This window comes from Stigmatopora argus, chromosome 15 (assembly GCF_051989625.1).
Source record: "Stigmatopora argus isolate UIUO_Sarg chromosome 15, RoL_Sarg_1.0, whole genome shotgun sequence".
Classification (NCBI taxonomy): domain Eukaryota; kingdom Metazoa; phylum Chordata; class Actinopteri; order Syngnathiformes; family Syngnathidae; genus Stigmatopora; species Stigmatopora argus.
In genome coordinates this window covers 6852193-6878969 of record NC_135401.1, presented here as the reverse complement: position 1 = coordinate 6878969, position 26777 = coordinate 6852193, and the positions used below count along the sequence as shown (strand labels likewise).

Sequence of the window (26777 nt, the reverse complement as noted above, 5' to 3'; positions counted from 1 at the left end):
TCAAAATTATATTTTTAAAAGATACTTTAACATTCCCATTTTTTTATTATTCAAAATTATATTTTTAAAAGATACTTTAACATTCCAATTTTTTTCTATTAATCAAAATTATATTTTTAATCTGGACGACTCACTCAAGATTCATTTTATATTATATACATATTTGAAATAATTCTAATGTCTTGCCAAAGTTACTAGTATTGGTTATTTAAAAGATACTTTAACATTCCCAATTTTTGTATTAATCAAAATTATATTTTTAAAAGATACTTTAACATTCCCAATTTTTTTCTTAATAAAAATTATATTTTTAAAAGATACTTTAACATTCCCATTTTTTTCCATTAATCAAAATTATATTTTCAAAAGATACTTTAACATTCCCAATTTTTTTTATTAATCCAAAATATATTTTTACATTTTATCTTTATACATATCTTTTATTACTAAATAACTTTAGACCATGTCATTAATAACATTGGAAACAACTGCATCATTAAAATTATTTCAAATAGTAATACACTGGTTCTATTTAACTTTTCACCTGCCATTGCCATATTAACATTGTATTTCTTTCTACATCATCTGCAAATGAATGAAATTTGTCAAATGTGGCCTTTAACCAAGAGTTTGCACAACTCTGGTATAACCTTTTTTCCCCCTTGTAACAAAACACATTCCCTCCAATCAGAAGACGTATTGACTTTTGGTCTTGGGTGCCAAGCAGCAACGCAACTGCTCCGATCAGCCGTGCGGTATCACGCCCCGTTAGACGCTTATCTCTCACGACGTCTGCACTTTGCTATCAGTGGTTCGAGAGGTGGGAGCAGAATCTTTTTCAGTGGTGAAAACCGGCGAAGGTCATAGCAAAGGAGAAGGGAGGGGACACTCTAGCCCACGGAATCCACACACACAAACAGCAATCCACCTACATGCTGGCATGCACGCTTGGACAGACCGCTCACCCGCCCCGCCGCCGGTGGCGCTACATTCGAGAAATGTCCAGCACCTTCAAAAATCCACGGGGTCCTCCTCTTCCACGGCGGCGCCCGGCCGCCGAACGGGTGTGCCATCGCTCTCCGGCTGGGCCTGCGGCGCTCGGCCCGACGTGACCTCCGGCGGCGGTGGGTAGAAGTCGTCGTCGAAGCCGCAGAAGCCCTCGTCCACGCCTTGGTCGTAGCGCTGGTAGGTGGACGCGTGTGCTTCGTTCTCGCGGGCCCTGATCTCCAAAGTGCTGTTCCACATGCCGTAGCCAAAGTAGATGAGCACACCTAAAGGGAAGAGGCGTTTATACTGGATGAAAATAACCAATTCCAGGACAAGATTACAAAGTCTGCCAAAATTGGTCCAATTTAAAATGATATTATGTACACATTTTAAGACAATCAGCCAAAAAAAAACTACATTGAACCGCTACAAGACAGAGTTACATGGTACACGGTCGATTGGTCGCCCGGACGTTTGGTCGCCCGGACGTTTGGTCGCCCGGACGTTTGGTCGCCCGGACCAGGCGACCAAACATCCGGGCGACCAAACGTCCGGGCGACCAAAAGACCGCGACCAAAAGACCGGCGACCAATCGACCATGTACCAACTGTGTGCGGTCGTTTGGTCACCCGAACTAAACGACCGCACACGGAGTTAGATGAGTGCCTTATAAAGAGGAAATCAGAAAACGTACCCACAAGACACCATACGGAGAATCGTATCCAGGTGATGGCAGACAGTTTAAGCATGAGGTAGATGTTAACCAACATGGCTGAAGCGGGCACAAAGGGTACGCAGGGCGCCATGTAGGGAAGCCGCTTGGGGTTCTCTGGCTGCTGCAGGATGATGACCACCAGCAGGGTGAGAACCACCACCAACAAAATCAGGAGGAGTACTGCCCACCAGCGACCCTCCTCGATGGCGCTCGCGCCTGGGAAATTTTTTTATTTTCGGAATTAGCCACTTTTCTAGTCAAGATTATGACAAACAACTTCTTACCAAATATGACAAAAGAGCAGAAGGCAAACATGAAGATGAAGAGAAGCAGCACACACACGGTGACGGTCTTCCCCGTGGCAACGGTGGGTCGGTCCATCTTTCCAGGGAGGCCCAGTCGAATCCTTAAGGTGTAGTATCGAGGCCCAAGCAGTTTCTTGAGACGACGCGAGACGCCGCTCTCCGACTCCTCGGCTTCGATGCCACTGCCCATCTCCACGGTGCCGTAGTTGGGATGCCCGGCGGCGTAGGCGTTCTTGTCCGGCTTGCCAATGAGCATCTCGTTGTCCCCCAGCGACGGCAGGTTCTTGGCTCCGCAGGTGTTGGTGGTGTCGTCGGCGTCGTCACGGCCCGGGGAGCGCACATCCTTCTCGCACTCGGCGATGACGCCTTCCTTCCTTTTACTGTTCTGCTCCTCAGACAGGAAGTTGACAAAGCCGTGGATGTCGCCCTCGGGTTGGTAACGCAGCAGTAGTACGCAGAGGCTCACCTGCACAAGTAGAAGTTACAGGTTTGCATTAACGAATGTTGCTCATTTGAAAACATTAGCGTGTTTTTCGGATGGTAAAACACTACGTTCCTCTCTCGCCAAACCCTGCGGCTTTGTTTACAAAATGTATAAGTGTATTTTTGGGATTATGGGATTCATGGGATTAATTTGTGGTGGTGCGAATTATAGTCAGAGACGCTGTTGAGCAAGGCAGTGCAGGTGTCCCTAATGTTCCGTCTTCTTCACCCTTGAGTGTTTGCATGGTGTAATAATAGAAGCGTGTGCCTGTTTTCCATTTCTCATGTGTGCGCTAACGACTTGACACGACACAGACATGTTTGCGGGCCATGATGACAAGTCCGAATTCTGTTCTCACGAGCTCTGCCAAGTCTCACGATGGATGCTGGATAACTCTAAAAAATTGGGAATACACGTTGTGATGGCCTTCTTATTATTATAAATGGACCTGCATCTCAGTTTACTACCACCAAGCAACTACCCTTTTGAACTTTGTTTTGCTTCTTTGTTGCTATTATGAGGGGTATATCTACTCAAAAATTCCAAATTTGTATGCAAGTGGTGACCTTGACAGTTACACACTTTAATTGAAAAGTGACCAATAAAAAGCCCAACGAAGCTTGGAAATATGCAGAAAATTACTATTTTGAATTTTGCGCTTAAAATCCACCCACAAAAACTAGTTGCAATTATCACTGTGCATTATAATATTATAAGTAGATGAACAAAGAAGCATTTGTTCCTGAAAAGTCTTCAATTTTTGTTGAAACACTCCTTTTTGGCCATCCCATTCTTTCAAGGGTGACTACATAGTTGCACATTTTGACTAACAGATTAGAAAGGTACATTTGAAGAATGGATATGTTTTAGCTGTGATTGTGAAATCTGCATTTTTTTTTTTATTGTTTGTGTTCTGCTTACCAGAGTGTAGGCCAGCAGTGTGCCGATGGACATCATCTCTATGAGGTCTCTGAGGCTAACGAGTAAAGACAAAAGCGCAGCCAGAAAGCCAGACACTACACACGCCACAGCGGGGGTTTCCGTGTAGGAAGACACATGGGCCAGAAACCTGTGTGCGATCAGGAAAAAAATGTCATTGGCAGCAGGTTAGATAAAACTTTGAGCGTAAGAGGGGACTGACTTGAAAAGCAGGCCGTCGCCGGCCATGGCATAGATGACCCTGGGCATGGGGAAGAGTGAGCCCAGCAGTGACACGGTCAGGCCGGCTATGGAGCCCACCGCCACGATGTACTTGGCAAACATGCAGCCGTGCATGGCAAACATCTCCATCAGGGGGGCGTCGGCGTCGATCTCATCATAAGGGACCATCAGGGTCAGGATAACCGACACCTGCAGGGATATAATGACTTGTCTATTATTATGCAGGTGTTCAATACAATAATTCAGTTCACTTTTCGTGTTTTTTTTAAGAACAACACAACGGGGTTCCGTTTACTAACTAGCCAAGGATGGCCTGCGGTATCAGCCGGTGCTGAATTCAACAAGAGTTTATCAAATGGTACGCGTGGGTATATGGATTCCGCCTCACAGCAATGGCATAGTCTTTTTCAAAGATGGAGGTTGCCGCTGGCAACCGGCTACCGACATTCCAAATAAGCAAGCTAAGCATCTAAGGATGCTGAAAACTGCAATGTGGCGCAAGGGAGTTGTATGGTTGCCACAGCAACCTACCGACACGTACGCCGTGAGGCAAGTGACGAGCGAGGCGGTGATGGCGTACGGAATGGACGTGTTGGGACTTTTGGCTTCCTCGCCTGTCGTGGCGATGATGTCGAAGCCGATGAAGGCGTAGAAGCACGTGGCCGCACCTTGCATGACCTGTGGCACAGAGAAACGCAAGGTTCAAGATAAGGCGACAAATGAGTTAAACTTGTTTGATATATGTAGTACATACATAATATATTTATTTTGTTGATGTTTTTTTTCAGTCCCATAGAGAAGCCTGATAATGATCATGATTATTTCATTTATATGTGTGTTGGATGATAAGTGAACCCTGTCACAATAAATCAGTCAACAAAAAAAGCACTAGCTTAGACTTCTTAAAATAAAATTACTAAACAAATACTAAACAACAAAAGCCTTGGCTGTAGAGTTGCAGTTTTAACCTCTATATCACATATGTCAAAATTAAGATATGTGTCTTTTTATTCATTTTGTGTGGCTTATAAAAGGAAATTATATGAGGGGACCTAGTTTTTTGGTGAAAAACTGCAGGTTGAAGATGTAATGAGTTTGATGTTCCCATATTCAAACTAAACTTAAAGTTTAAATAGTATCTTTTTCTTGGCCTACCCCTGACCAGCCGAAGGGCAGGAATCTGCCGTCATCCCAGTTGCTCCCGTTAACGAAGAACAGCGCAGCCACCATCATAAAGAGCCACACGAGCAGGTTGATGACGTTGAGCACGTTGTTGAAACCCACTGAGTTTTTAACCCCCAGCGCCACGATCACCGTCACCACCAGAGCGATGAGTAGTGCAAGCAGGTCTGGATAAGACTGTTCTCCTTTACCTAATGAGAACAAACCAAATGTTTTAGAATAAATAAAGAAAGCCTTTTTTCAGAGGAGTAACCTTTTTTTGTAAGGATAAAACAAGGGGAGCTAAGGATAAAATCGTGTTCTTTAGTGACACCTGAAAATGTAAAATAACATAAAACAAGACAAACATTTTAACACACAGTACAACTAAAATTGTGCTATGAGTGATATTGAATATGTCTGTAAATCAGTTCCTACAATTTTTCAGGTATAAAGTTAAACGGGCATCGCCAATATTTTGCACATTAATCGGTCAGATAAAGATAATGACATTTAAAGGTGTTTTGAATTGGAATAAAATGCCAATTTAGTTGGTTGATTTTCTGTCCACTTTAGTTAAAGTATCACTAGGGGACAAAATATTATGAAACAGTATTTTGGTTGCTATATGTGTTAAGGGCCTGTTAAGGGTTTTATAAATTGTGTTTATCGGGGCTCCGATTTTTCAAATATAACATAATCAACTTTAGCTTGGAAAAAAACATCTGTATCGACAGACGCCGCCGTAATTCACAGGCAATGTTTGCTGCTGATGCAACACTGTGAGCAAACAACAGAGCGAGCAATGGGAACCGAGCCGAGCTCGGGTGATGCGATACGCGTGTTGCCAAGCGACCGAGCCGCCAGATGACAGCACATCCATCAGTTTTCTAATGGAAAAAACATCCACTGCTTGCCTGACCACCCAACAAATAATATGCGTGTTTGCCACACCGTATTCTATTGGATTTCTTTGTCTTTTGATCATAGTATTAAAAAAAATTAAAAACTGACCAAAGCCGTTGAGTGTTCCGATGTGCGAAGTCATAAAGCTGCTGATGCTGTGGTTGGCCAGCGAGTCGGCCATGCTGCTGAGGGCCGAAGCGCCTGCCGCTGTGCCGATCAGGTACTCCAGGATCAGGTTCCAGCCGATGAAAAAGGCCACACACTCGCCCACCGTCACGTAGCTGTACGTGTAGGCCGAGCCGGTGGTCTTTGGCACGCGCACGCCAAACTCGGCATAACACACTCCTGACACAAGAGGTGAAGGATTAAGCAGACTCTTAAACACCTGAACTCTAGTATTGCTGCAGTATATTTATAGTTGAAGAAAAAAATACAACTCATCCCCAAAGATTATAGGAAAACAAAACAAAAGAAGGAAAGGTAGGTCGGATAAAGGCGTGATAGGTAACATGAGTCAGTATTAGCATAAATCACTTGAGCATTGATGAGTCGACATACTACTTTTTGCAATGTGATCACTCATCCAGGTACCAACAACATACCTGTCAACCTCTGCCGATAACTGCCCTTATAAATGATTATGATTCCCCTTACAAACCCCCAAAAAACCTTACAAACACCGTACGTCGGTATGCAACAATTTTATTTACCTGAATGTGCCACGTTGGACCAAAACACCTACATTAATTTATAACTAGTTACTTTAGCATCAAGTTCATTTTGTTACAAGAACTAGGTACTTTTGCTGATTGGTTTGGCCGAGCAAACTGCCGTTAAGGTGATTTTCACAAGCAAGTGTGGACAGTTGAAAAAAGGTAAACTTCACAGGTAAATTCATTCCCATGTTGGACCATTTAAGGCATTCTTACCTGACAAAATGGAGGCCACAGCGGCGATAATGAAGGACACAATAACGCCGGGGCCGGCCATTTCTTTGGCCACCAGGCCCGAAACCACGTACATTCCCGTGCCCACGCAACTGCCCACGCCCAGCGACACCAGGTCCACGGTAGAGAGCACACGGGCCAGCCGGGTGCCGTGCGGTCCCGTGCCGGACATGGCCGAGTCCAGCATGGACTCTACAGGCTTGGTTCTCAGGACGCGGGATGTAAAAGTGTGCCACATGGCTCCCCACTGGACCCGACGGGGGTCCAGCTTGCCTGCCAGGCCGCTCATGGCCACACTTTTGAGTCCAATAAGATCTTTGTTTGGGGTTTGTATTATTCGGAAGATGAGCTGGCCACGTTGTCTGGGCTTCACTTAATCTTTGGTCTCCACATGGTCAGATAGCCCCTACAAATCACACACAAAACAAACAGACTCATCTTGTTTCCATTCAGTCCAAAAACATTACATTCCTCTTCAATTTCGGGCCCTCGAGACTTTTGCGTGTCATTTTATGATTGGCGGTGGTTGAAAGTGGTGTCACGGACTGTTTTTCTCTCGATAGCGTGCACCTGATGCTCGGCGTTGAGAAAAGGGGGCCATTACTGGTTCGAATAGCTGTGTGCTCTGCTCTCTTTACTCAACATTAACTTGCACTCATCCAGTTTAGCGAGCAAACACTCGGCCACGAGCCGCACGCCCACGTCGCCGCTCCGCTGTAATATCAGCCACTCCGCCCATGATTGCCATTAGTGTTTGAACACACATGACTGCTAACATGCGCATATTTGCTTTGCAGCTTTAAAGCTGATTTGTTTTTTTTTTAAACAGTCAAACACAGTACTTTCTGAGTTTTCTGTTTGTTCATGCTAATAAAAAACAAAACCTTTTTATGATTAAAAAAGTGGAGTACACGTTTTGTTTTAAGACAATAATAATGATAATCACAATGAAGATAATAATAATAAATAAATCATTTTTAAAAATAAACATTTTACTAAAGACAAATGGATTTTCTTTCTGTGTCGTGTGTATGATTGATAGATGTGTTGACAACTTTTTTTTTTACAAAACTGATTAAAAATAAAATTTCAACAGAAAAGTGTATTTTGTTTAAGAATAAGACTAATTAAACATTCTTCTTTTTTAAGGAAAGTATGCTTTGTGCTCGTGCCTCCAAATAGACATGTGTGGTTGTATGTTGATGTGTTGCTTTGCACATGAAAGGAGAGACAAATATGTTCACATTGTGTGTCTGTGAGTGGATAGGCATACTCGGTGTGTGTGTTTGCACAATCATACGTGGCGCAAACAAGAGGACACAAAGCGTCGTAGGCGGGCAGGCCGGCAGCAGGTGTTCTTTGCGCTTCACGCTTTGCCAACAGCAACCAGATAAAGCTTGTCCTTGTATTTAGCAGAAAAGGGGGAGGATTATCTCTAAAATGCAAACACAGCCAATTACATAGAAGGGAGAAAGCCTAAGATGCTATTATCCGCCATCTACCTGAGAGGGTCGTGTTATTGATCTATGTCTCAAAGACCCATTTACACATTGAGGACACGGAATTGAAGATTGTTGTGAATGTGACTACCAGCAATTGTTTGGCGACCAGTCTAGGGTGTGGATCTTGTGTCTCGGCGAAACGACTGACACATTTAAATGATGGACAATAAAAGGGCCCAAATGTCCCAAAAATTGGAAGTCATCTCGAATTTCATCTCCATTCCAGCAACCTATCAGGATGTCCATCGTGTCATCTAATCCATCATACATAAAAATTGGTCAGCCTGTTCTGAATTAGTGTCAGAATAACCTGATTAGGACGTGATCTGTGGAACAGTCGGCCAAAGGCGTTTCATTTGGACTGGAGGACTAGTAGCGATCACTTGCTGCCAACCTCTCAGAGGTAAATGGATTGGACGTCTCTCGGCATTGAAACATGATCGTTCAGCCTGCACTACCACTTTCAATCTCACTTATCACTTTGTAATGGCCAATGTCTATCCCATCACACATTTCAATGCACTTATAGTCGATTTGAAAATGTGAATAATAGCTAGACTGTACATAAACAAGGATGCTTATGCTTAGGCCCCATAAAGCAAAGAATTGACAACCTTTCGGCTTGAGGTCCTGTACATGGAGAGATGAAAGTGTCGGTTGTTTCTCACCAACACACTGCAGACATAATTCACAGGCCAGACTGCCTGGCGACCAATGTTTCCGGCACAAATGTCTCCACCAGAGCATGGAAGTATGCCTGGAAGCCAATATGACTCTAAAATATGAATGGGGAGACAATTATATGATGATCAGACCTTAAAAGTTGAATTTGAAAAGAACATTTTTCTCGCAATTCTAAACTTTAAAACCCAACCTTTTTTAAATACTTATTTAAATACTCACACACACATATATCTAAGTATATATATATATATATATATATATATATATATATATATATATATATATATATATATATATATATATATATATATATATATATATGTATATATGTATGTGTGAGAGAGTATTTAAATAGTCCAAATATACAGGCTGTTCATGTATTGTCCTCACACGTACCACTCCCAGTTCAAATAAATTGGACTCAGTGTCAATGGCAGCCAGTGATTAAAGGTCAGCGCCACTATTTGAAGAAATAAGCGCACTGCAACACTAGCTAAGATACACCAACATGTGCACGCTGATGTGAGGATGTCTTTGGGGAAAGTGTGTGTGTGCAATCTGCTGTTACTAAATTTGTCTGTTACATAATCCTTGACTTCGACTCTCTTGTTTTTTAGTTTTCGGTCTTTCTTGTCAACAAATGTGATGCCTGGCTGACAGGTTGATTTTTTTGGGTGAGTTTCATGCTCACTAATAAATATTTAATATAACAGCATGAGGGTAAACGTATTGGCTGCCATTGAGAGTGATTGACGTCCCAGGCTGGAACAGATTGGATGTCTATCACTGTCAATGGCAATGAAAGAAAATGATTCAATGCCTTCCATCAGTTCAAATGGTTTTGACATCTACTGGTGGCAGTGAAATAGCTAATTTTCTTTTCCTGCCATGAACTGATTCTCAACTTTTTTTCTTCAAAAATGAGTGAAGAATCACATTTCAGTGCCATTGAGAACGATAGACGACCAATCCATTTGAACTGGGAGGGTTGGGGACCCTCCCATTTCACGTGGATTAACAGTCTATCGCCTTCAATGTCAGTGAATGAGTCAAACAATTTGTTTGAACAAGATATGTATTTATCATTTTGAATTACCGTGGACCCTGAACTGGTCGCTAGTCAATCACTGTGCAAATATTGACTATTTTTCAAGCACGTGTGGCGTGCTGGTGGGGGCTACACACGTCAACTTACTAGCATGAGAGATAGAGAAATAGACAGAAATAGAGAGAGAGCAGTGTCATGAGGGATTAGCCCACTTCTGCTCTGTGACACATTATGTCATAGACCAGAGTGCTTGAAATATACAGTATAGATATATAGATTCAACTGACCCGCCTGCAAAAAGCTTCCACCCCCGTCTTCCTGCACTCCAATGATGCCCCTGTCCGGTCAAGGTGAGGCGCGCGTCCCCCGGCGGCTCTGGTGCTGGTGGTGGAGAAGACAACAACACGCCAGCTGCTGCATCACCTTTAGCCGATCGCTGACGTGTAGTGCGGCGTGTGAAGAAGAAAAAAGCGCAACAGTGAGGGCAGGGTTAAACATAAAGAAAATGTGAAGTGGTGATGGCAGGAGAGGAGGAGACTCACTGCGGCACGGCCGGATGAAACGATGCCCGCATCAGCAGCAGCAGCATCTCCGGGCTGGGAAAGAGGAGGGAGAGGGGGGAGGAAGAGGAGGAGTGGTGCTTGGGAGGAAGGGAGGAGGGAGGGGACAATGATGCAAAAAGCTTTAAATCATTCACGATCAGCTGTGTAGTTGTGTGTACATGCGCACACGGTGATTTCTTTTTTTTTCCACAATGCGGTGCAGTACATTCTGAAGTCATTCGCCGTCTGGTGACGATCGTGTTGTTGTGTGACGGCAAAAGGCTTTGCTTTAGACGCCGATCTTTGCCCGGTAAGCAGAATGACACTAAAGGATGACTTGGATGCGTGAGGAGCAAGTTGGCGCAAGGGATGGGCCAGAAATGGACCAATGGCGGTGCGGATCGGGGTGTGCCATGTTATGCTTTGTGAATGAAAGGAACATAGAAGAGGAATGAAACTTAAATTGGTGTAGTGGTTCATTCGCCTGACTGGTAGCAAATGGTTGGCTCTCTCTGTGTGTGCCCTACGACGGCCTAGCGGCCAGGTTACGGTGTAGTGTACAGTGTACACAAACTATTTTAATTTGAAATTAAATGCAGAGTAGTCAAGGAAAGACAGGACAGAATGATCTGAGTCATATTTTATAGTTATCTTAATATTTAGTGACTCAGCTGCAATCCAAAGCCTTGCGCACCGTAGTGGTGCCCATGCGTTGATTGAAGTCATGCTTTGCAACAATGCCGCTGATCAATAAGTTACAACAAGTAGTCATGGCAACAAAGAAATCAATTGAAAGGCCACAAGTGGGGGTGCATGCTGACATTTTGGCTGGGAGGGCATTTGGGGTAGGCTGGGGTGGGCACACCGGCCTGATTGATGTTTAATGGCATCAAGGGGAGAAAATACGTTTAGCGACGAAGGCAGCACACACCCGAAGGCTTTTCTCGTCAAATATTCATCACATGACTGTACTGTGATCAGAAAAGCATGCATATAGTACACATATCATAAAGTGGGAAATGTCAATAAAAAATAGTAGTACGAAATCTTGGAACTCTACACACACAATATATGACCGCATTATTTCTTTTTGTAAAAATACATCAAGGTCGCGAGGTTGCCAGAGTCTACCCTGAGTTGGTTGCCAGTGTCAATCGCAGTAAAAATAATAGATACAATTATTAAAAATCATCATTTACATCATACAGTACTTTTGGTACCAAATAATCCTTTAATTTTGATTTACAAAAAAAGTGATTAGTATTTCAAACGGTAATTATTTTCATTATTAGCAATAAAAACAATGTATTTTCAAATAAAAAAATATATCTCAGTTAAATTCCTATTCCAAAATACCATCATTAAATGAACACAAAGCCTAAATCCCAGTATTGTAAATTTCCAATGCAAATTAGGTCATAGCTTGTCAACAAGGCAAAATGTCATGTGACACTTTGAACGTCGCGCCTTTGGCGGAAAAACAGATGAGTCCAACTACCCATAATGCACCTATGTCTGACGCGGGCATTGCGCCACCGGGCTCGGCTGACCCTTCTCAGAAGGATGAACACAACATCTAATAGTATCACCCTTGCTTCTATGCTTTGCTTCTGGTTTTTCACAATGGCAATGCATTGAACAATTAAGCAGTGATAGCATTGCAATTATTGCATGTGGCGAGAGCAGGAAAAACCCGAGAGACATTTGAGCGCGGCTCCTCTTTTTAAGTGGAAGCAATTAAAAGCTCACCTATAATAGATGAGGCTGACATTTACACCTCTGGCGAATGAGAAGAAGAAGAAATGGACACACACACTTGCACAGATCACCATAGTGATGAACAATGGAGCCCAGCATTGTGAAGGCCGGACTGTTGATGTTGTCTTCCATCACATTAAATGTAGGGTTAATATTCTTCAATTGGTCTTATTTGTCCTCCCTCGTGGTGTAGATGTTTACTTGTCTGACTCAAATAATAAAAATTATTTGGTGTACATAGTCCACTTTTACAAATAGAAAAGTTATCTTTGAAAAGAGAATATTAAAAGGATTTAGGGCTTTTCTATTTAATCACTATTCATCCTATAAGTGTCTGATTATCATTGAACTTAAAATAATTACATTAAATAGGAAAATTAATAATTCTGTAAATATATTTTACAATCGCAAAAAATGTTTATATTAAAAATATATTTTGTGTTCCCTGCTTAAAGCTTTATTGTCAGTTTGCGTTTTCAGCCTCCATCTATTCAGGATTTAACCAGAGTAGCTGTCCGGGAAATCCACCCAAGGTCAGACGTGACTCATCCCACACGCACACTAAACACCCACCAATGGTCAGCGTGATTCATTGATATGCAAAGCTCCTGAAGAGTGTCACCTCCTTCCTCCTTTTTTGGCTTTTCAGCATCAAGAAAGGACACCAAAACAACACGATACATTAATGGAGTGCAATTCACTCAGCTAACAAGAAATTCAACAAATAATATTACAAACACATTGCGGGGGTTGCTGGAGCTTAACCCAACTGTCTTCGTGCAAAAGGTAAACCACAGCCTAAACTAGTTACCAGTCAGTCATTGGGCACACAGAGAGATAGACAATCACTCACACTGCCATCAAGTGGGAATTGAACCCCGACTGAATGCACCGGAGTCAGGCAGAAGATCCACTGCACCATCAGGCGGCTTACACAAATCTGTAAACCATAATTAAGCCTATAAAATGATAGATGCCTATTTAGCTAAAATGTTAAGATCAGCAAACAAACTGACTTTGACTGGACATAATATTCCCAACAGCGTATTTTAATGAAATTACAGTTAAATTGTATGATAACCTGTCTTCAAAGTAGAGTGCATTGAATACTCGCCAGGCATTTGCTGTATTTTATATTTTGTCTGGGGCGCATTTTCCCTAAGGACCCACTTAACACCCTGCTGTTCTAATATATGCTTGAATCGGTGACTCAGTTCACATGAGGATTCTAATACCATCCTGACAGACATATGGGTTTATTACGTAGACTGCCTCGTGCTGGGAAAATAAAGGCGACAAAAGACACAGTCATTGGAATTCAATTTCGACATTTCCATGTATTTTGATGAGGAAAGATGATTTCAAATGAAGGCCGTTTTGAATTACAAGAGCAAAACTCCTATTTCAAGTCACCACTGCAGGCAGCCTGACCTGTCCCTCGTCAAAACGAGCTACCGTGTCCAATTCTTCCCCCCCGTGAATGCAGAGCGAGAACACGGGCTTGTAAAAATGTTTAGTGACATTTTGACATGGCTTTTGTAGATGGAAAAAAAAGGCCAGAATAAAAGGACTCTCAAGCCGGGGGAGGTCAAATGTCACACTGGAAACAGATTATTTTAATGGGGTGAAACTTGAAAAACAAGAAAAATAAATACAATTTAAATGATACCACATGTTTTAAAAACTGTAGTTGAACTTTGATTTGAGATCCAAGCCAATAGGAGGCAGTAAACAAAGTTCAAGGTAGAAAGCAATGCTTTTTTCAATTAAAGAGTAGGCAGCCAATGAGTTAATACAAATACACATTAAAACAAACTCCCTTTGTCCCACTATTGGCTTCTTTTCCTAAAATTATACTGCATAATAGGACATTTTTAGATGTCCGTAAACTCAAAACGGCTGTGAAAAGTTTAACATTCCCAACTTTGTCCAAAAAAAATCAGGTGTAGGATAACCTTTGGACAAGCGAATGGAAATCTAGTCGTGTTTTCACAGATCTAATAAAGAATTGCAGTCCAAGCGATTGATTGAATTACGCGGCAGGAAGCGGCGAACATGTCCGAACATGGTCTAGGGTGGCAGGAGACGACAGGATGTATCTGATTGGTCACCAGCGTGCGCGGACTGAGACATTTTGGCCTCGACGGGGGAGACCCAAGATTAAATCAACGGGTCCAAACTGGAGCCAGATGACGGGGGTCGCGTTACATTAGCGGAGTCGAGGCGCACACTTCACAGAACCTACTGGGCACATTTCAAACAGTCTTTCAAGTACTTCATCATAATGTTATCTTAACACTTGGTCTATATGCTTACTTCTTTTTTTAATATATATTACTATTAACACTGTACTGAATTTTCACTATGAATTCCAAGCTTGAAGACATCCATTCATATTCTATACCACCCATCCTCGAAAGGGTTGCGGGAGTTGCCGGAGCCAAACCCAGCTATCGTCGGCCTAAAAGCAATCTACACCCTAGACTGGTCGCCAGTCAGTCGGGGGCTACGCAAAGAGACAAACAACCACCTGCATTCCCAATCATACAGCCACCATCAGGAATCAAACCCACACCTGCCCACACAGAAGTCAGGCACGTGAACCTCTACACCACGAGGTGGCTCAGCTTGAAGACAATGTATTCATTTTTGACTGTAAAATATGCCAATGTCATTAGATATTAATGCACAAAATTCCCCTTATATCAGGTCTGTGAGGTAAAAGTATTTTCCTTTGAAGCACCTCCATGTGGTTCAATTCAAGCCAACTACCTCTCTAGGTCAACAATTAGAAAGAAACCCAGAACGTCCCCCGAGATTTGACTTGACCTGGAAACTATGGCTACTAATATTACACCCATGTGTGTGTGCGTGTGCATGTTTTGCTAAACTAACAGTTCTATTTCAGAATTTCTGAAAAGCAAAATGAGCAGTTGCCCGACAGACACCGGCGTGCACCCGTAGTGACAGGACCAAAATAAATAACGATTATGCAAATGTGGCCAATGAAGGCCAAATTCTGGAATGAAAGGACTGCTGCATCAAGGGAGGTAGAAAATCTTTTTTCCAAACTTCGTGGGTTCGAGCCACCATCTATCAGACGTTTGCAACAATGTTCTGACTATACTCCTACATATTGTGGCCCTTATACTTGGAGAAGTAACATTTTTGGAAAGCTTCAAAGAATAGAGTTCTTCAAAAGCGTGTTGAAAAGAAGTCCATGAAGGAGGTGTGTTTTTTAGCCTTTGATCACCCCAAAGAGACGTGCAGTTAGGACTGAAGGATGGAGAGAGGATAACAAAAACGTTGAGCCAAGAAAAGCAAATCCGCTGTTTTACGTATCTGTGTGTGCTCTCTGTGCTGCATACTTTCTTTTTATTTTCATATAAACACACACAGTAGTGGAAAACATGTTTTCAATTGCAATGTTGTTCAAACTGGGAGATAACAACGCACAACTGCTTCCCCTGAGGACGTGAGAAATCTGAATAGTCACCGTTTTTCCGCTTTAAAATAGAAAAAACTATGACAATAATAATAATAACGATAATAAAAGTTATGCGTAGTAGAATTAAAAATATTGTTTATTATATACATTTTATTTGCATCTTTTCATGTGAAAAAAATGATTTAAATCCCTTGTTTTTTTCATTAAAATTTAAGAAATACTAAATAGTGAAAATAATCAGATTTTTTTTTTAAATAAAGCTACATTTGAATATCCGTTATCGTTGCGTGACCACAGGTCACTGGAAATTTTATGTCATGGGGTATTTTATTTTGAATCTAGATATGAATAGGGAGTAGTTTCTCATTTTTCTTGTTAAATCATTGGTTGCCAGATGACCAATCCATTTGAAGTATGATGGCCAACAGCACATTCACCCTCCCAGTTCCAATGGCCTGGACGTCTACTAGTCATGAACACCGTTAAAGATTTTTCATTTAGTCTTCAAGATCCACATGATCTGGGCCATCATCGTCATTGGGGATCATTCACTGTCCGCCTGGGTCAATATTTGGACTTCATAAAATGGGCTAGCGGGAGGTCGGAGTTTTGCGAGAAGACAAATGGATATCTCGGCGTGACAGTTGCTTCCCAGATGTGAAAGCCTGGTCATTTTGTCTGAGGTTTTAAAAGCAGAAGAAAGCAAAAAATAGGATTTTGAACCTTCTTCCTTTTGGAAGTCACAAACAAGCAAACATCATGGCGTCCGTGGTTGCCCACGTGCTCACTGTTCATAAGGTGGCAAAATGAGTGCCGCTTTTCTGGGGGTCGGCGTCTGGTTTGCGCGCTCCCCCGCGGCGAATCCAGCCGATCCCATAACCCCTCCAGGCATACCCTGGCCCACGCTGTTTTCATAGCCGCTCCCAGTCCTCCTGCGTCCACAAACACACTGCGGAACATATGCACCGCATTACATCCGCCCACACACACAACACACTAAAAACTGCCTTCATTTTAACTCATTGTCTGCCACTGAAAGACCAATTTATTTAAACTAGGATGATTAGCAGTGAATGATCAATGTCAATGGCCTTGACGTCAATATCTGTATTATTTTTGTCAAATTTTAGTTTGAAGGACACAAAAGTTCAAATAAAATATACTAATTACCAATCTGATGTCAAAATTGGGAACATTTATGGCCAACTTTTACCTACGCAATCAATATTCTCCCTTAAGAGCTAAAATTAACATCTTTTGACTTCCTTTTTACATGGTATGACTAAAAAAAGGCCAGAACAGCAGGTTTTCAAGCTTCCTTTCTTAACTTCCTTCTCGGCACTTGTCAATCATCATTCTCAAAGGTATATTTCATACTTTTGATGGTGTATGATTATGTTTTTGCAAAAAAATTATTTCGCTCTTGACTGGTGAAAGTCAGTTCTTAGCATCTTCCAGTGTTCGCAAAAGGCCAAATAGGGAAGTTGTAATGTGTCCAATTCACCAAATTGTCTGGATCAAAGTGTCCTTGACATTTTTTTTCTTTGAAGAAGCGTTAAGCAATCTTTCCCTTGGATGATATCACATTCTCCAAGAATGACTGGAAACTTGGATTGTTGTGTTTCCAGAAGATGACTGTGTCAAATGTACGACTGTGATGGAAAGTGTGGGAGGGGAGCTGACAAGACACCTGTTACTAAGATGACAACAGCATTGCTTCAGTACTCCCCTATTCCCTTTTTTTTTTTGTCTTTCATTGGACAGCACACATTAGTAAGTAAACTTGAAGCCATTTTTAAACAAATACAAACTTATTGTGTAAATATTAATACAATTCATCTTGATTCAAAATATCCCAACAGCTGCAGTGTCGTCATCATATAAATCTTACAAACACTATCTAATCCTATAGAAAAAATAAATTTAAAAAAAATCGCTTCAATGTAAAAAACATTCACTGGAAGATCAGAGCACTTAAGTAATTGGCTGCCATTGACGGCGATATATGCCTAATCCATTTCCCCCAATGAGCCAATAGATGCTTGTTTATTACTTCCAATGGCATGGCAGCCAATTCAGTGAAATCAATGCCAGCACGAAGAACATCGTGAAAGAGAGTCTTCTTCCCTAAAACCCTGCCCATCTGTTTCAAATAAAAATTCAGCCAAACCGCCATCTATTCACTCTTCTCTCTTTTTGACAACCACCCTCCGGCCCGCGCGAACACCATTTTGGGACATTCCAACCACCGCCGGTCTACTAATGGACCTGGAAAGACGCACACATGCAAAGGTTCAAGGCTCTGCCATAGGGGGAACAGGTGGCCAGTTAAGAAAGTTTATCCAAGGCCATCTCTCCATTTGCACAATTTCCTACAAACAACACCAACTACAGAAATGATACTTTTCTTAAATGAAAGGTTTCAACCATCAAATGCCAAACTTTCCCTGATTGTCATGTAATTCAATAATCTGGAACACATACACACAAACAAAATGTTTACCATGTTTTCTTGCAAGATGAAATGTGGACTGATATGTTATGTACAGCAGCTACTGTGACCCCTTTTACCATTTGTTTTATTTTATTATTTATTGTTACAACACAGCTGTGAATTCAAATAACGAAATTCAAGTTTCCAGTCATATGACATAACAAGCCTCCCTCACACTTTTTTTGTATAGAATTGTCAGGAAAAGTTACAAAATAACTCCCTCCTGCTTCTGTTACCATCAAAATATCATTTCTGGAGAACATGGAGGGGGGTCCTTGCACTCAAACACAACTGAACAGAGGACCCTAGAGGTCACAGTCAACAAAATGATTGCAAATCTATGGCAACCAATGATTTACTTCATCAAACTGCAAAGCAGTGAGAAAAAGAGGAAATTTGGATATGGTTTCTGATCAGGTAGTCCTAATAATTGACGTTTGCTGCCATCTTGCGGACATCAATAGTAGTTTTATTGAATGTATGTAACTCTTTCTCTAGCATTGAGGGCAAGTCAGTGTTAAGATGCTTTTTCGCCATCAATGAAACGTGATAAGTCACTGCATTCAAGTGAAATTGCATTTTTACCTGTTCTCCTGTGACTTAATGAAACCTTTGAGTCTCAAGCATAACTACTTAATATAAAACACTGGCTGGTATTTTGGCATTTAGCGTCGTTGAGGCCTTGGGGCAAACGGATCGGGTTGCGGTGACTGGGGCGGCAGAACCTGACGAGGAATGTTCTGGCGTTGGGCTCAATTTACCAACGGACTAGTTATTAGTAATCTTTTCTTTTTGACTACCTTTTATTTCTCTTTGCCCGATTTCACAATGCAGCTGTTGCCATCCTGTAATATGAACCATTACTAAGTGTGTTTGTTTAGGTATATCACATAAATGATGCCGAAAATAGTATAAATAAATCAATAAAAATCTGATTTTCACATAGAACTGGAGTAACTACAAATCTTTATTTGTATTTAGTAGACATAACAGTGGAGACATCCCAGTTGATTCTGGCATGGAAATAAATGTAAACTTCAGCCAAGGTCCAATAACCATGCAAAACACCACACAAACAACAAAAACCTACTACTAAAATATTAAACAGACAAAGAACACCCAACCCTTAAATATTCGACATTCAATATGTACGACTCACCCTCCACCCACAACGTTAAATATAGATTTTTAATGAACGTTGGAAAACAAGATCTCAAGCTTTAACTGTGCTCAGTTGACATTTCATAATTACAAATTAAGACTATAACAGTGACTGTTCAATAAACTGTCTTAAATTAAAATTAACCAAGTACACATGGGAAAACACTGCTATTAAACAACAGTTGACATTTCGATATCAATATTTTTTAACACAAGACTGGAATTTTATCGGCGCGTTTGTAATCTTCAAATTGTCTCGTATGGCAAATAAAAGCGGGGGTTTGAAATTTCCTGTCCATAAAAAATAAAATATCAAAGCCCAGGTAACCTACATGTAACTGTCATTTAAAGGCGAAATGAGAACAAACAGCCAATCAGAGGGCTGGCACAAACTTGTTAATTGTCGAGCTTATGGAGCTTTCTTGAAAGTAGCACAATGTGTATTTAAAAACAAACACCAAGTTTTTTTCAAACCTGGCAGTTATGATTTCGCATGAAAATGTGGCATGCAAATAAGTCCATGAATGGTCTTCAATAATTGTATGAATTGGTCGGATACCAAAAAATAAAACCCCATACCTTAGGTGAAATGTTATGCTAAGTTCATTGATTGCCAGTCACTCCAGCCCAGGCAGCGGGGTTTTAGAGGAACCCACCCCAATCCAGCTACACATTTGAGGTAACTTAACAGGGAGAATCATGGTGGACAGTGAACAGTCAGTTCATTTTGTCTGCGGCTTTAGAGCGATTACTTGCTCCTCATCTAAAGCCATCAGCACTGTGATCTAGAAAAGAAAAAAAAACACAAAAAAAGACAGCCAATGCATCAAAGCTTGCATTCAACTATTCATATTTTGGCCCATTTTAAATTGACACAACACACTATGTAGCTACAGTAAAGCATATGACAGGACTGCTAGTGAAATGTGTGGTTTTCCGCACAAAATAACAAGCAAAAAGCAAGATGAAAATAGAAAAACACTTACCATAATTTGCTCATCATCTTCGATTTTTTGATTAATGGAGTCCCCCAACTCGCCTTCTGGCAATTTAAGGTCATTTCTCTGCTCTGAATTATCATCCAGCAGGGTCAAGAAACCATCATTATTACCGAGGACCTAAAGGAATGGATGCAAACACTTAAAATGGGGAAAAATAGAAATCCAGAAGGGATGCATCTTTGAATTGCAATAAAATGTTTCAATAGAGAAGTAGCTGCAGTGCAAAATATGAAAACTTAAAAGTACACAAATGTCTACACTCACTGTTTTGGAACTATATTTAGATCGCACAACGGACCATGAGAGATAATAGTTTCGTTCTCAGGATTTTTACAAGATTTAACAAGGGTGAAGAAAGCAGTGAAACTAACAGACAAATCTGGCAAGGCTAATAATAATAATAATAGAATATGCCTCATTTAAAAGGTTTCAGCCTAAAAACTACCCTATATCAAGTCATTCAGAATGATCGTTGCCAGGTTTTCCAGGTCAAGTCAATTGGGCGTCAACGGGAGCCAACGAGTAAAAAATAGATCCCAGTGATTTAATGCCCAAGAACCAATTGACAGGGCTTGTTAGCCGAGAGGGAACCAGTCCGGCAGGTTTCAAACCTGTGCATTGCGATCTTGCACAGATGGAACACACCCTGTGAGCAATAAACCAAGCATGTTCAATTTAAACCAGGCAGAATACAGCTTTAATTATAGAGCACTTTCCATGCACATAAAGAACGAGAGGGTGCCTTATGGCGTAACGCCAATATGCGGCTGTCTGTCGCTTGTGTAACTCAAATTAATCCATAATAACATACCTGTCAACCTCTGCCGATAACTGCCCTTATAAATGATTATGATTCCCCTTACAAACCCCCCAAAAACCTTACAAACACCGTACGAGTCGTACGGTGTTTGTAAGGTTTTTTGGGGGGTTGTAAGGGGAATCATAATCATTTATAAGGGCAGTTATCGGCAGAGGTTGACAGGTATGTAATAATTAAGCATGAGAAGCTTGTAAGCAATGCGTCTGTGTTAAGGCACCTGCACCCAATCAGCGGGTACTTGTGGTTGCAAAATTGCAACTAAAAGAGCCCCAATGTTTGTACCAGACCTGATTTTGCATTTATCGACCGATATCTTACCATGTAGTCAGTCCTCTTCACGTTAGGGACATTCATGTTATGAGTCGATGGACAAATATCTTCATATTTCTTGCCAGTGAAAATGTCAAGTCCAACAAGATGAACCTATGAAAACAGATATTAAACAATTCTTCCACTGAGATTGATATGATAAAGGAGTTGTCTTTCCTATAAGTAGAAAATCTCACATCTGATTAGTCTTTTTACCTTGGCATGCCCGTGTTTGCCAGTCTTGGAGGTAGACATGTCAACTATCTTACAGGGACGGCCTTTGAGCATGACATAGCCATTCTTCCTCAAGGCAGAAGCCTGTATGGGGTATGTGGCAGATGCCCCGGATGACCCACCTTCAAAGTCGGCGTCCATTATTCTGCTCTGTGAACAAAATGAACAGTCAAAAGCCTCTTCTTTTCCACAAATTAAAAACAAGAACCAAAGCAGCAGTGAGGTCAAATTAACACTTCAAATAATAATAATAATAATAATAATATAATTTAACAGATGCATCTGACTGACTTGAAAGCACCCAAATAGGTAGGTAGGTTTCAAATAAATGGTCCTGGACATGCAGCATATGAATAATTGGTTACACAGGCACTATTTTTTGTGATACAGAACACACAGAAATATTTCAGAGATGAAATAATGTTAACCAAGCCAAAGGAAACGAATATATTAATTTAAAAAAGTGTTTTAAGTGGAAAAGACATAAAACAAAAAATAGAGGGTAGATAGTTCCTAAATGTTCTGGTCAAAAGGGAAAATAAATAAATACATTGCTGAAATACATTATAATGCACTTTAATCCAAATCCAAATTATTTACAGTACAATAAAGTACTCCCAAATAGTCAAAATGGAAGCCGCGTCCATTTTGTGACGTCAACCACCTAACCAGGTGAGACGTGACACTTGTAAAAGCTTTAGCATTGATGTCGATCCCTAACCTTTAAACACAACAATGTAATAAGTAAAATATCTTTCATAAGACTTTTTCAGCACTTTGCGCTTTTATCGCTCCGCACGCGTGGCCCATGACAGGGGGACCGTGTAACCCGACCGACGGTCCTTGTCTCAATACAGGTATGCGATATAAGCCATTATTACAACTTAATCAAAGTGGAAAACAGTTGTCAATATAATGTCACAAGGCAACATATACGTTTTGACCAATAAACACTTTTAAAGCGCTACTATTTTTTTTAAACACAAGAAAAACAAGTACAATCGCCGTCTTGTTGTGGAGGGGGGGGGGCAACACCCAAATTACATAAAGTGCTAAATACTAGTCAAAGTCACGCTTCTGACTCACGAAGCCACTTCCGGGCCAAGTTATTCATTAACACCGATCGTTTTAAAGTCACAGATAGGATAAGATAGGACGCGTTCGCTATAGGATCGCCATAAACAATATGCCCTTACCTTTGTTACCAGAATATAAAGAGGGCGCACCCTGCCTGCGACAAAGTTTTTGAACGGCGGAAGTCCAGGTAAATTCTCACGTGACCAAAGTGGGCGGGCGTAGCTGATCACCTTACGCCTCTTTGGGGAACTGGTGACCAAATATGGGCAAAGAGACCAAGCATTTTCGAGGGAATTGGAGGGGAATCATCTATTCACAGCATGAGAATAAAAGACTAAGAACAATGAAGCAAGTTATTGACAATTTAATGTAAAAGGCATCTTTAGGAAAAAATGAAATGTTGCAACAATACAGTTAAAAATAAAATCCATTTTTTAGGAGAAAGTCAAATTCTAAAAATAAAATTGCAATGAATTGTTTTATTTATTTTAGCCAAATGAATCCCAATTGAAAAAGCATATCCAAGTATGTAACCTTAGAAGTCAAAAACAAACACTGAAGTGCATGTCACCGCAATGTTCATAATGTGCAATATTGTATCTTAAAGTATTAAAGCCCAACCAAAAAGTATTTACAGTACATTATTATGAAAACAATGTATTTGTTTTGAAGTATTAATGCCCAACCTAAAAGTATTTGCAGCCCCAGCCCCCTGACTAATGCACTCTATGATGAAAACGATCTCTTTTTTTGTGTCTATGTGTAATAGGCGTGGCCGAGGCGTGGCTGTGGTCAGAGTTCAAAAGGCCGCCGCCATCGCCGCCATTTTTCAAAATGGCGGATGAGCCGGAGGCTGGGCATGTTGGACTGCTGAGCTGCTCAGAATTGACGATTTCCCGAAGGAAGACCCGACAAACTTCTTCCAGGACAATGCAGCGCGTTCGGTACTTTGTCTTTTGGGGATTTCGTAGCCCCAGTTCTCATTTCAAGAGTGCTTTTTGACGGGAACGTGCTTCATTGGCGTGATGTAGCCCCGACGTGGATGCAAACACAAATGTTTGCTAGCAAGTTGGCTACATTGCGTCACCTATTGCTCTTAATGTTTAAAAAGAAACCCTTCCATTGTGTGTTTCAGTCCCTCAACGAGGACAGACTCCTGGGAAACATCAAGAATGTGGCCATAATGGCCAAAAAGGAGCAGTTTGTCGGCAAAGTGAGTCTTTAATAGCTTCTAATTCCTCTACCCGTGTAATTGGATTGGATAACTTTATTATTCCCGTATTCGGGAAATTTTGTTGTCACAGTAATGTTTAGATATCAGCGACCAGTGTTCACGGCTTTCCTAAATTAGCTTGTTTAGCATCATGATACACCAATTTTGAATGAAGACACTTTAACTGGGTTGGCGTTGATTTTTTTTTAATAGCAAGATCCTGTGTGGGGAACTCACACTCACTAGTGCCATCAAGTGGAGGTGTAAGGAATAAACAGTACACTTCTAGAATACGTATATACCTTTGCCCTTCCCTTTCCTAAAGGAAGACTTCAGGGCTTGGACCTTTTGATTTTTAATTACTAATTATTAATAATACAAATCAGACCCAGTCTCGATACCCCCACCACCACCCTGCAGCAATTCACTGGCGTTCCTGGAACAGGAAGTGAGACTGGTAATGCGGTCTGTAAACACCAGGAAGGCTGCTGGCCCAGACGGAGTACCTGGGAAGGTGCTCAAAGCCTGTGCTGACCAGCTGGCTGGAGTCTTCACAAACATTTTCAATTGTTCCCTGCAACAATCCATCATTCCATCTTGTCTGAAATCTGCCACCATCATCCCTGTCCCCAAAAAGCCAACCATTGGCAGCATGAATGATTATAGGCCTGTTGCCCTCACGCCTGTGATCATGAAGTGCTTTGAAAAGTTGGTAGCCCGCCATATCAGGAATACAATCCCTCCCTCAATTGACCCTCACCAGTTTGCTTATAGAGCAAACAGGTCCACTGATGATGCTATTGCCATTGCTCTTCATACAGCACTGAGCCACCTGGAACACCATGGGAACTACGTGAGGATGCTCTTCATTGACTATAGCTCAGCCTTCAACACCATAAAACCGGACATTCTGACTGACAAACTCTCCCACCTTGGACTATCATCCTCTTCAATCTGCTGCTGGATAAAGAACTTCTTGACCAACCGACCACAGACTGTTAGACTTGGTCCCCACCTCTCTTCCTCCATTACACTAAGCACTGGCTCCCCTCAAGGCTGTGTACTGAGTCCTCTTCTGTACTCCCTGTACACATACGACTGTACACCCACCCACCAGTCTAACCCCATCATCAAATTCGCTGACGACACCACTGTGGTCGGACTCATCTCAGGATGAGTGCTCGGTGAACAATCTCACACTGAACACCACGAAAACTAAAGAAATAATACTGGACTTTCGCAAACATGGCACAGATCTGGCCCCACTCCTCATAAATGGAGTATGTGTAGACAGGGTCCAGTCCTTTAAATTCCTGGGGGTCCACGTCACGGATAAGCTCTCATGGTCTACAAACATCACGGCAGTGGTGAAGAAGGCTCAGAAACGACTCCATTTCCTCAGGGTACTTAGGAAGAACAACTTGGCCACCAAGCTTCTGATAACCTTCTATAAAACCACTGTAGAGAGCATCCTGGCGTACGGCATCACAGTGTGGTACGCTGGAAGCACGGCGGCAGACAAAAAGGCCGTGCAGAAAGTGATTAACACTGCCCAGAGGATTGTCGGCTGCTCTCTGCCCTCACTGGAAGACATTGCCAGCCCTCGTTACCTCAGCAGAGCCAAGAACATCATAGGGGACCCTTACCACCCTGGTCACAATCTGTTCCAGCTGCTGCCCTCTGGCAGACGCTATAGGTCCCACAAAGCACGGTCAAATGGGCTTAAGGACAGTTTTTTCCCCACATCCATCAGAAATCTAAACTCGCGGTAACATAACACACATTCCCTTCTGCGGTAATATAAAGAGGTTTGCGTGGTGATCGGCCTCCTACTAGCTGACTGAAGTAAGGTAAGTGGAAGACAGTGAGAGGTAAGCGACCTGTATCCACAGTAGCAGAATGCCATTTTGCCGAGTAACCGTAGATTTAGGTCTTTTGCCGAGTAAACGTAGCTTATGGAGAAGCACCATCAATTTCGTCTCACGCAGTTTCTGCGTGTGATGACAAGTAGGCTTTTTTTGTGTTGTGATAACGACAACAGGGGCCTATGTCCGATTATTATTATTATTTAATTGTGGTTTTGACAAAACCTAAGCGAGACTTTCATTCAACCGTAGCGCAGGGGTCATTTTTGACTCGTTTAAACAACCATTTTTCCTCTGTCTAAGAGCTTTGTGAGACGTATTTAATTTTTTTGATTGAATGGGAGTCATTTGTGCATCAAAATGGTTAAATAAGCAATGACATAATCATGCTGTGGTGTTTTGCAGAGGTTTAAAGCCACGGAGATGGTGGAAGCTGTCCAAATCTACAAGACCAAAGAAGTCGTGTATGACGTAAGACCTGTTTTTCAGGTTATTTGATTTATTATTTTCATGTCATGTGTACTAAAAATACTCTATTTTGCTTCTCTTCAAGGTCCACCCAAGTTTACCAAATCAACGCTAAAGAAAGGTGACTTTGGAGCGTGGCACAGCCTTTGACACCCCCTATCCAGTATGTTTTCCATATCTCCCACCACATCTGAAAAGAGAGATGGGTCCTTCTGATGTTGGTAAAGCCTAACTTAGTGTTATTGTTTTTTGGTCAAATCTTTTGACCTAACTGGCCCCCAGTTTATTTTTTTTAATGTTGGACTTAGTCTATTGTGCTTTGACCCTCTTTTTATTCTCCCCAGAATTCCATCCAGTGCCAAGAAGAGATTCATCAATGGAAACACCACCTCATCTTTAAATGCTGGAAATTCTGTGAACTTCTCAATTAACCCATTTTGTGGGAAATAAAACCTTTGAAATATATTCATGTATTTTTCTTCATAAA

The 26777-nt window shown here is 41.5% G+C and overlaps 2 protein-coding genes and 1 long non-coding RNA gene across 4 annotated transcripts; 1 reads left to right on the top strand and 2 right to left on the bottom strand.

The window, feature by feature from the left end:
• Positions 1-40: 40 nt before the first annotated feature.
• Positions 41-10583, bottom strand: slc7a14a (solute carrier family 7 member 14a). 2 transcript variants are annotated; one of them, XM_077621189.1, is made up of 12 exons: positions 10443-10583; positions 10188-10336; positions 8783-8943; positions 6649-7072; positions 5828-6064; positions 4808-5025; positions 4184-4330; positions 3633-3841; positions 3413-3560; positions 1987-2473; positions 1682-1918; positions 41-1271 (listed from the first exon to the last, which is right to left on the bottom strand). In XM_077621189.1, exons 4-12 carry the CDS (start codon positions 6953-6955, stop codon positions 1012-1014), a joined length of 2250 nt encoding a protein of 749 aa, XP_077477315.1. In that variant the 5' UTR covers positions 6956-7072; positions 8783-8943; positions 10188-10336; positions 10443-10583; the 3' UTR covers positions 41-1011. The 2 variants fall into 2 exon arrangements, with proteins under 2 accessions (XP_077477315.1, XP_077477314.1); XM_077621188.1 differs by lacking the exon at positions 8783-8943.
• An 8508-nt stretch (positions 10584-19091) lies between these two features.
• Positions 19092-22963, bottom strand: LOC144090237 (eukaryotic translation initiation factor 5A-1-like). The gene is made up of 5 exons (XM_077621606.1): positions 22864-22963; positions 21650-21817; positions 21443-21547; positions 20290-20421; positions 19092-20088 (listed from the first exon to the last, which is right to left on the bottom strand). Exons 2-5 carry the CDS (start codon positions 21806-21808, stop codon positions 20026-20028), a joined length of 459 nt encoding a protein of 152 aa, XP_077477732.1. The 5' UTR covers positions 21809-21817; positions 22864-22963; the 3' UTR covers positions 19092-20025.
• Positions 22964-23550: 587 nt separating this feature from the next.
• Positions 23551-26755, top strand: LOC144089937 (uncharacterized). Its single transcript, XR_013305238.1, has 5 exons — positions 23551-23688; positions 23880-23957; positions 26228-26293; positions 26376-26511; positions 26635-26755. It is a non-coding gene; the product is annotated as an uncharacterized LOC144089937 (long non-coding RNA).
• The last annotated feature ends 22 nt before the right edge of the window (positions 26756-26777 follow it).

Coding starts and splice junctions, on each gene's coding strand:
- slc7a14a (XM_077621189.1), bottom strand. CDS start 6,955: ATGAGCGGCCTGGCAGGCAAGCTGGACCCCCGTCGGGTCCAGTGGGGA. Junction 3,842..4,183: donor GCCTCACGGCGTACGTGTCG/GTAGGTTGCTGT, acceptor ATATCCCTGCAG/GTGTCGGTTATCCTGACCCT. Junction 1,272..1,681: donor CTCCGTATGGTGTCTTGTGG/GTACGTTTTCTG, acceptor TCTTCCCTTTAG/GTGTGCTCATCTACTTTGGC.
- LOC144090237 (XM_077621606.1), bottom strand. CDS start 21,808: ATGGACGCCGACTTTGAAGGTGGGTCATCCGGGGCATCTGCCACATAC. Junction 21,548..21,649: donor GCAAACACGGGCATGCCAAG/GTAAAAAGACTA, acceptor CTGTTTTCATAG/GTTCATCTTGTTGGACTTGA. Junction 20,422..21,442: donor TGAAGAGGACTGACTACATG/GTAAGATATCGG, acceptor CCATTCCTTTAG/GTCCTCGGTAATAATGATGG.